Here is an 11,248-nt window from a genome sequence, read left to right on the forward strand (position 1 = left end):
ACCCACTCACCCACCCACCCACTCACCCACCCACCCACTCACCCACCCACCCACCCACTCACCCACCCACCCACTCACTCACCCACTCACTCACCCACCCACTCACCCACTCACCCACTCACTCACTCACCACTCACCCACTCACTCACCCACCCACCCACCCACTCACCCACCCACCCACTCACCCACACACTCACTCACCCACCCACTCACCCACCCACCCACTCACCCACCCACCCACCCACTCACCCACCCACCCACCCACTCACCCACCCACCCACCCACTCACCCACCCACCCACCCACTCACCCACCCACCCACTCACTCACTCACCCACTCACTCACTCACCCACTCACCCACTCACCCACCCACTCACTCACCCACTCACTCACCCACTCACTCACCCACTCACTCACTCACCCACTCACTCACCCACTCTCCCACTCACACACTCACTCACACACTCACCCACCCACCCACTCACTCACTCACCCACTCACTCACTCACCCACTCACCCACTCACCCACCCACTCACTCACCCACTCACTCACCCACTCACTCACCCACTCACTCACTCACCCACTCACCCACTCACCCACTCACTCACCCACTCACCCACCCACTCACTCACCCACCCACTCACCCACTCACCCACTCGCTCACTCACCAACTCACCCACTCACCCACTCACCCACTCACCCACTCACTCACCCACTCACCCACCCACTCACTCACTGACCCACTCACCCACTCACTCACCCACTCACTCACTCACCCACTCACTCACTCACCCACTCACTCACTCACCCACTCACTCACCACTCACCAACTAAGAACACGATGACGTACGTCAAGCGACGGTGAAAAAAAACCGGTCGCATGAATTTATTAATCAACTAATTTACAATTATCAATCAATTAACTAATTCACGCATCAGTTAATTAGCAATCAACTAATTTACATACACATCAATTATCAGTCAATTAACTAATTCACGCATCAATTAATTAGCAATCAACTAATTTATTAACACATCAATAAATTAGCAAACGGCTTAATTAACACATTAATTAATAACCACGTAAATTATCAATCAACTAATTTATATACACATCAATTAGCAACCAATTAACGAATTAGCGCATCAATTAATTAGCAAGCAATTAATACATTAAGTAATTAACACCTTGACTAATTAACGCGTCAATTAATCAGCTGTCAATTAACAAATCACTTAATTACCAGTCAATTGACTAATTTACAAACACTTGAATTAATTATCAATCAACCCACTAATTATTTACGTCAAATAATTATCAATCATCAGCACACACAAATCCCTCCCCCAATGGGTGTACTGCAGTGAAGGTTTTGGCGTTGTTGGGGCTCATCAGCAGGGTCCAACCCAGGACCTCCTGTAGACCAGGCGAGGTAGTCAACATCTCACACGGTTCGGGATCGAACCCACGACCTCCTGTGTACCAGGCGAGGTAGTCAACATCTCACAGGGTCCGGGATCGAACCCACGACCTCCTGTAGACCAGGCGAGGTAGTCAACATCTCACAGGGTCCGGGATCGAACCCAGGACCTCCTGTAGACCAGGCGAGGTAGTCAACATCTCACAGGGTCCAGGGATCGAACCCACGACCTCCTGTAGACCAGGCGAGGTTGTCAACATCTCACACGGTCCAGGGATCGAACCCACGACCTCCTGTAGACCAGGCGAGGTAGTCAACATCTCACAGGGTCCAGGGATCGAACCCACGACCTCCTGTAGACCAGGCGAGGTTGTCAACATCTCACACGGTCCAGGGATCGAACCCACGACCTCCTGTATACCAGGCGAGGTAGTCAACATCTCACAGGGTCTGGGATCGAACCCACAACCTCCTGTATACCAGGCGAGGTTGTCAACATCTCACAGGGTCCGGGATCGAACCCACGCTCTCCTGTAGACCAGGCGAGGTAGTCAACATCTCACAGGGTCCAGGGATCGAACCCACGACCTCCTGTATACCAGGCGAGGTAGTCAACATCTCACAGGGTCCAGGGATCGAACCCACGACCTCCTGTGTACCAGGCGAGGTAGTCAACATCTCACAGGGTCCAGGGATCGAACCCACGACCTCCTGTAGACCCGGCGAGGTAGTCAACATCTCACAGGGTCCGGGATCGAATCCACGACCTCCTGTGTACCAGGCGAGGTAGTCAACATCTCACAGGGACCAGGGATCGAACCCACGACCTCCTGTAGACAAGGCGAGGTAGTCAACATCTCACAGGGTCCGGGATCGAACCAACGACCTCCTGTGTACCAGGCGAGGTAGTCAACATCTCACAGGGTCCAGGAATCGAACCCACGACCTCCTGTAGACCAGGCGAGGTAGTCAACATTTCACAGGGTCCGGGATCGAACCCACGACCTCCTGTAGACCAGGCGAGGTAGTCAACATCTCACAGGGTCCAGGATCGAAGCCACGACCTCCTGTAGACCAGGCGAGGTAGTCAACATCTCACAGGGTCCAGGATCGAAGCCACGACCTCCTGTAGACCAGGCGAGGTAGTCAACATCTCACAGGGTCCAGGGATCGAACCCACGACCTCCTGTAGACCAGGCGAGGTAGTCAACATCTCACAGGGTCCGGGATCCAACCCACGACCTCCTGTAGACCAGGCGAGGTAGTCAACATCTCACAGGGTCCAGGGATTGAACCCAGGACCTCCTGTATACCAGGCGAGGTAGTCAACATCTCACAGGGTCCGGGATCGAACCCACGACCTCCTGTCTACCCGGCGAGGTAGTCAACATCTCACCATCGCAGGCGTTGCAGCAAGTCACTCCCCACTGGGTGTGCCGGAGGAACGTTGTTGTACTGCACTGCCGTTGACCCTGCTGCGTTGCGGTGGTGGCGGTGTGGGGCTGGTGGTGGTGGTGGTGGCGGTGGTCGACAGAGCCCGTCACCAGGGCCGCCAAAACCCACCGGCCTTGGCCGGGCTCGGTGGCGCCCCGGCGGGCAGAGCGGCCAGGCGAGGCCGGGGATCCGCTAGGCCGCAGCAGGGCGCCGCGGGGCTCGCCGCGAGCGACGTCACGGCTGCTGTGGGAGGGGCGAGTGGAGGAGAGGGGAGGAGCGAGTAGAGGGGGGAGGGGCGAGTAGAGAAGGGGGAGGGGCGAAGGGAGGAGGGGGGAGGGGCGAGTGGAGGAGGGGCGGGGGTGAGTGGGGGGAAATGGCGACCCACGGCACCTGCAGAGTCTGTCACGTGACCTCCTCCCCATGCACCTAGCCTGGCACCTAGCCTGGCACCAGCAGCACAACCCATGGCACCTGCTGGGTCTGTCACGTGACCTCCTCCCCATGCACCTAGCCTGGCACCAGCAGTACAACCCATGGCACCTGCAGGGTCTGTCACGTGACCTCCTCCCCATGCACCTAGCCTGGCACCAGCAGTACAACCCCATGGCACCTGCTGGGTCTGTCACGTGACCTTCTCCTCATGCACCTAGCCTGGCACCAGCAGTACAACCCACGGCACCTGCTGGGTCTGTCACGTGACCTTCTCCTCATGCACCTAGCCTGGCACCAGCGGTACAACCCATGGCACCTGCTGGGTCTGTCACGTGACCTCCTCCCCATGCACCTAGCCTGGCACAGCAGTACAGCCCATGGCACCTGCTGGGTCTGTCACGTGACCTCCTCCCCATGCACCTAGCCTGGCACCAGCAGTACAACCCATGGCACCTGCTGGGTCTGTCACGTGACCTCCTCCCCATGCACCTAGCCTGGCACCAGCAGTACAACCCCATGGCACCTGCAGGGTCTGTCACGTGACCTCCTCCCCATGCACCTAGCCTGGCACCAGCAGTACAACCCATGGCACCTGCTGGGTCTGTCACGTGACCTCCTCCCCATGCACCTAGCCTGGCACCAGCAGTACAACCCCATGGCACCTGCAGGGTCTGTCACGTGACCTCCTCCCCATGCACCTAGCCTGGCACCAGCAGTACAACCCCATGGCACCTGCAGGGTCTGTCACGTGACCTCCTCCCCATGCACCTAGCCTGGCACCAGCAGCACAACCCATGGCACCTGCTGGGTCTGTTACGTGACCTCCTCCCCATGCACCTAGCCTGGCACCAGCAGTACAACCCCATGGCACCTGCAGGGTCTGTCACGTGACCTCCTCCCCATGCACCTAGCCTGGCACCAGCAGTACAACCCATGGCACCTGCTGGGTCTGTCACGTGACCTCCTCCCCATGCACCTAGCCTGGCACCAGCAGCACAACCCACGGCACCTGCTGGGTCTGTCACGTGACCTCCTCCCCATGCACCTAGCCTGGCACCAGCAGCACAACCCATGGCACCTGCTGGGTCTGTCACGTGACCTCCTCCCCATGCACCTAGCCTGGCACCAGCAGTACAACCCATGGCACCTGCTGGGTCTGTCACGTGACCTCCTCCCCATGCACCTAGCCTGGCACCAGCAGTACAACCCCATGGCACCTGCAGGGTCTGTCACGTGACCTCCTCCCCATGCACCTAGCCTGGCACCAGCAGCACAACCCACGGCACCTGCTGGGTCTGTCACGTGACCTCCTCCCCATGCACCTAGCCTGGCACCAGCGGTAGGAACCTGACCGGAAGTGAGCAGCACCACTTCCTGCAACTGTCGCACCGCCAGCTCCAAGATGTCCGCCTTCTCCAACTTCCGCTTCCGGTGACGCTGGGCGGCGGCAGCGAATGGGAACGCAGGAGGGGGGAAAGGTAAAGGGGGAGGGGAGGGGCGAATTAAAATGGCGGCCGAAACTCGTGGTGGATTTGTGATGCGAGGGCTGAGCACGTGGTCAGAGACAGACACGGAGACAGACAGAGAGACACACGGAGAGAGACACACAGAGACACACAGACAGACACACAGAGACACACAGATAGACACACAGGGACAGACAGAGAGAGAGACACACAGAGACACACAGAGAGACACAGACAGACACACAGAGAGACACACAGAGACACACAGAGACACACAGATAGACACACAGAGACACAGAGAGAGAGACACACAGACACACACAGAGACACACAGATAGACACACAGATAGACACACAGAGACACACAGATAGACACACAGAGAGACACAGACAGACACACAGAGACACACAGAGACACAGAGAGAGAGACACACAGAGAGAGACACACACAGATAGACACACAGAGACACACAGAGAGACACAGACAGAAACACAGAGACACACAGAGAGACACAGACAGACACACAGAGAGACACAGAGAGACACACAGATAGACACACAGGGACACAGAGAGAGAGAGACACACGGAGAGAGACACAGACACACAGAGACAGACGGAGAGAGACACACACAGAGACACACAGAGACACACAGAGATACACAGAGAGAGACACACGGAGAGAGACACAGACACACACAGACAGACACACAGAGACACACAGAGATACACAGAAAGAGACACACACGGAGAGAGACACAGACACACACAGAGACACACAGACAGACACACAGAGACACACAGAGACACGCAGATAGACACACAGGGACACACAGAGAGAGAGACACACACGGAGAGAGACACAGACACACACAGAGACACACAGAGACACACAGAGAGAGAGAGAGACACACGGAGAGAGACACAGACACACACAGAGACACACAGACAGACACACAGAGACACACAGAGACACGCAGATAGACACACAGGGACACAGAGAGAGAGAGAGACACACGGAGAGAGACACAGACACACACAGACACACAGAGACAGAGAGACACACAGAGAGACACACAGAGACACACATAGACACGCAGATAGACACACAGAGACAGAGAGACACCGAGACAGAGAGACACAGACAGAGACACAGACAGAGACACACAAGGACACAGAGAGAGAGACACATACGGAGAGAGACACAGACACACACAGAGACACACAGAGACACACACAGAGAGAGACACACGGAGAGAGACACAGACACACACAAAGACACACGGACAGACACACAGATACACACAGAGACACGCAGATAGTCACACAGGGACACACAGAGAGAGAGACACACACAGAGAGACACAGACACACCCAGAGACACACAGACAGACACACAGAGACACACATAGACACGCAGATAGACACACAGAGACACACACAGGGACACACACGGAGACAGACAGAGAGACACACGGAGAGAGACACAGACACACAGAGACACGCAGATAGACACACAGGGACACAAAGAGACAGAGAGAGCGACACACGGAGAGAGACACAGACACACACAGAGACACACAGACACAAAGAGACACACAGAGACAGAGAGACACACAGGGACACACACAGGGACACACATGGAGACAGACAGAGAGACACACGGAGAGAGACACAGACACACACAAAGACACACAGACAGCCACACAGAGACACACAGAGACAGAGAGAGACAGAGAGAGACACACACGGAGAGAGACACCGAGACAGAGAGACACAGACAGAGACACAGACAGAGACACACAGTGACACACAAAGACACACAGTGACACACACAGAGACACGCAGACACACAGACACACAGACACACACAGAGACACACAGAGACACAGAGAGACAGACAGAGACAGAGAGACACACAGAGAGACACACACAGACACACAGAGACAGACAGAGAGACACACAGACAGAGACACACAGAAACACAGAGACACACAGAGACACAGACACAGAGAGACACACAGAGACACACAGAGAGACACACAGACACAGAGAGAGACACAGAGACAGAGACACACAGAGACACAGAGACAGAGAGACACACAGAGACACACAGACAGAGACACACAGAGACACACACAGAGACAGAGACACACAGAGACACAGAGACACACAGACAGAGACACACAGAGACACACACAGAGACAGAGACACACAGAGACACAGAGACACACACACAGACACACACAGACACAGAGAGACAGAGACACACAGAGAGACAGAGAGAGTTGAGTACCTGTGTATGGAAGTGAGTTGTTAGGATTTGCTGCAGCTGCCTCAGGCTGTGGTTAATTCTCGCTCTTCGCTTCTTCTCGATCACTGGCTTAGAGAGCTGTAGACACACACACAGTGACACACAGACACACACACACAGACACACACACAGTGACACAGTCACACACACAGACACACACAGTGACACACACACACACAGTAACACACACAGTGACACACACAGTGACACACACACAGTGACACACACACACACAGTGACACACACACAGTCACACACAGTGACACACACACAGTGACACACACACAGTGACACAGTCACAGTGACACACAGTGACACACACAGTGACACACACAGTGACACACACACAGTGACACACAGACAGTGACACACACAGTCACACACACACAGTGACACACACAGTGACACACACACAGTGACATACACACACACAGTGACACACACACAGACACACACACACAGTCACACACAGTCACACACACAGTGACACACACAGTGACACACACAGTGATACACACACACAGTGACACACAGTGACACACACACAGACACACACACAGTGACACACACACACAGACACACACACAGTGACACACACACAGTGACACACACAGTGACACACACACACACAGTGACACACACAGTCACACAGTCACACACAGTCACACACACACAGTCACACACACACAGTGACACACACACAGTCACACACACAGTGACACACACACACAGTGACACACACACAGTGACACACACACACAGTCACACACACACACAGTCACACACACACAGTGACACACACAGTGACACACACACAGACACACAGTCACACACACACAGTGACACACACACAGTGACACACACACAGTCACACACACACACAGTCACACACACACAGTGACACACACACAGTGACACACACAGTGACACACACACAGTCACACACACACACAGTGACACACACACAGTGACACACACAGTCACACACACACAGTCACACACACACACAGTGACACACACAGTGACACACACAGTGACACACACACACAGTCACACACATACAGTGACACACACACAGACACACACACACACACAGTCACACACACACAGTGACACACACACAGTGACACACACAGTGACACACACACAGTGACACACACAGTCACACACAGTCACACACACACAGTCACACACACACACAGTGACACACACACAGTGACACACACAGTGACACACACATAGTGACACACACACACAGTCACACACAGACACAGTCACACACACACAGACACACACAGTGACACACACACAGTGACACACACACAGTGACACACACAGTCACACACACACAGTAACACACACACAGTGACACACACACAGTGACACACACAGTCACACACACACAGTAACACACACACAGTGACACACACACAGTGACACACACAGTGACACACACACAGTGACACACACACAGTGACACACACAGTCACACAGTGACACACACACAGTGACACACACAGTGACACACACACACACACAGTCACACACACACACAGACACACACACACACAGTGACACACACGGTGACACACACACAGTGACACACAGTGACACACACACACACAGTGACACACACACACAGTGACACACACACAGACACACACACACAGTGACACACAGTGACACACACACACAGTGACACACACAGTGACACACACACACAGTCACACACACACAGTGACACACACAGTGACACACACACACAGTCACACACACACACAGTCACACACACAGTGACACACACAGTGACACACACACAGTCACACACACACACAGTCACACACACACAGTGACACACAGTGACACACACACACAGTGACACACACAGTGACACACACAGTGACACACACAGTGACACACACACAGTCACACACACACACAGTGACACACACAGTGACACACACACACAGTCACACACACACAGTCACACACACAGTGACACACACAGTGACACACACACAGTCACACACACACAGTGACACACACACAGTGACACACACACAGTCATACACACACAGTGACACACACAGTGACACACACAGTAACACAACAACAACAACAACCGCCATTCGCCACTAAGTGGCGGTGACGTCACCACGACGCTTGTGCCAGGCTATGTGCACCCTGAGGCCACGTGAAGTGTCGAACGCCCGCTGGCAGGAGGTCACGGGGCAGACCCAGGTGCCACGGGTCGACTGACTGAGATGACTGGCTGATGCACCACCTGTGCCCCCTACTGTGCCAACCTGCTGTGCTTTAGCCACCCGGCGCTCCGCTCGCTGTTGTGAGCGTCGCTCCTCCGCCCTCCGTTGTTGTTGGAGGGCGACTGCCTCCAACTGCCCAGTAGCATCCTTCACGAGCCTCCTCCACAGAGGCCGATCTTGACACCGCTGGTACCAGTCATCGGCAAGTCCACTCAGCTCCACGTCCTCCTGTACCACATCACTCCATCTCTTCTCTAGCCAGTGCCTTGCCCGTTTAGCCCTCTCTATCCGGCCGAACAAAAGCTGTTTCGGCATGCGGTGGCTGGGCATGCGGGCTACATGACCCAGCCATCGCAGCCTTGCCTGCCGGAGGAGCTCACCGATGGGACCTTGCCCAGACCTTTCAAGGATTTGTGAGCTCCTCACACAATCCAGCCTGCAGGTTAAAGCCAGGATGGATCGTAGGCAGGCCAGCTTAAATGTTTCTAACCGGCGAAGATGCTCCATTAAGGGGGTGTGTGTGTCACACACACACAGTGACACACAGTGACACACACACACAGACACACACACAGACACACACACAGACAGACACACACTCACACACAGAGTCACACAGTGACACACACACACAGAGTGACACACTCACACAGTGACACACACAGAGTGACACACACAGAGTGACACACACACACACAGTGACACACACACAGTGAAACACACACAGTGACACACACACACACAGTGACACAAACACACACAGAGTGACACACACACACAGAGTGACACACACACAGTGACACAGTGACACACACTCACACACACAATCACACACAGAGTGACACACACACACAGAGTGACACACACACAATCACACACACAGAGTGACACACACAGAGTGACACACACACACACAAAGTGACACACACACAATCACACACACAGAGTGACACACACACAGAGTGACACACACACACAGAGTGTCACACACAGAGTGACACACACTCACACACACAGAGTGACACACACAGAGTGACACAGTGACACACTCACACACAGAGTGACACACACACAGTGACACACACACACCCAGAGTGTCACACACACAGAGTGACACACACACTCACTCACACCCAGAGTGTCTCCGTGTGTGTTGTCTGCTGTGTAAAGTTACCCGCGTGTAGTCTGGCCGACGTGGACGCTGATGCTGTTGATGCCTCATCCCAGACTCCATCTCCCCCCACTATCTCTCCCCCCACTATCTCTCCCCCCACTATCTCTCCCCCCGCTATCTCTCCCCCCAATATCTCTCTCCCCACTATCTCTCCCCCCACTATCTCTCCCCCCACTATCTCTCCCCCCACTATCTCTCTCCCCACTATCTCTCCCCCCACTATCTCTCTCCCAACTATCTCTCTCCCCCCACTCTCCCCCCACTATCTCTGCGTGGAGCTGCGAGTGAGAGCTCCCCACTCTCCCCACTATCTCTCTCCCCACTCTCCCCACTATCACTATCTCTCTCCCCACTATCTATCTCACCCCACTCTCCCCACTCTCCCCACTCTCCCCACTATCACTATCTCTCTCCCCACTCTCCCCACTATCACTATCTCTCTCCCCACTCTCCCCACTATCTCTCTCTCCCCACTCTCCCCACTCTCCCCACTATCTCTCTCCCCACTCTCCCCACTATCTCTCTCTCTCCCCACTCTCTCCCCACACTCCCCCCACTCTCTCTGCGTGGAGCTGCGAGTGAGAGCTCCCCACTCTCCCCACTCTCCCCACTCTCTCTCTCCCCACTCTCTCTATCTCTCTCTCTCCCCCCACTCTCCCCACTCTCCCCACTATCTCTCTCCCCACTCTCCCCACTCTCCCCACTCTCTCTATCTCTCTCTCTCCCCACTCTCTCCACTCTCCC

General features: G+C 54.7%; 1 protein-coding gene across 2 annotated transcripts; it reads right to left on the reverse strand.

The window, feature by feature from the left end:
- Positions 1 to 845: 845 nt before the first annotated feature.
- On the reverse strand, positions 846 to 10,624 carry LOC116958286 (transcription factor HES-4-like). 2 transcript variants are annotated; one of them, XM_032980827.2, is made up of 4 exons: positions 10,505 to 10,624; positions 7,049 to 7,144; positions 4,641 to 4,725; positions 846 to 3,096 (listed from the first exon to the last, which is right to left on the reverse strand). In XM_032980827.2, exons 1-4 carry the CDS (start codon positions 10,562 to 10,564, stop codon positions 2,963 to 2,965), a joined length of 375 nt encoding a protein of 124 aa, XP_032836718.1. In that variant the 5' UTR covers positions 10,565 to 10,624; the 3' UTR covers positions 846 to 2,962. The 2 variants fall into 2 exon arrangements, with proteins under 2 accessions (XP_032836718.1, XP_032836717.1); XM_032980826.2 differs by having other exon boundaries at positions 846 to 3,099.
- Between the last annotated feature and the right edge of the window lie 624 nt (positions 10,625 to 11,248).

The sequence above is a fragment of the Petromyzon marinus genome, chromosome 75 (genome assembly GCF_048934315.1).
Source record: "Petromyzon marinus isolate PM22_M1 ecotype Great Lakes invasive population chromosome 75, UKy_Petmar_22M1.pri1.0, whole genome shotgun sequence".
Taxonomy (NCBI): domain Eukaryota; kingdom Metazoa; phylum Chordata; class Hyperoartia; order Petromyzontiformes; family Petromyzontidae; genus Petromyzon; species Petromyzon marinus.

What these genes read in the sequence shown, in the direction of transcription:
- LOC116958286 (XM_032980826.2), bottom strand. Translation starts at nt 10,564, where the DNA reads ATGGAGTCTGGGATGAGGCATCAACAGCATCAGCGTCCACGTCGGCCA. An exon ending in GTCGGCCAGACTACACGCGG is followed by an intron (nt 7,145 to 10,504) that starts GTAACTTTACAC and finishes GTGTGTCTACAG; the next exon opens with CTCTCTAAGCCAGTGATCGA. An exon ending in CAACTCACTTCCATACACAG is followed by an intron (nt 4,726 to 7,048) that starts GTACTCAACTCT and finishes GCCGCCGCCCAG; the next exon opens with CGTCACCGGAAGCGGAAGTT.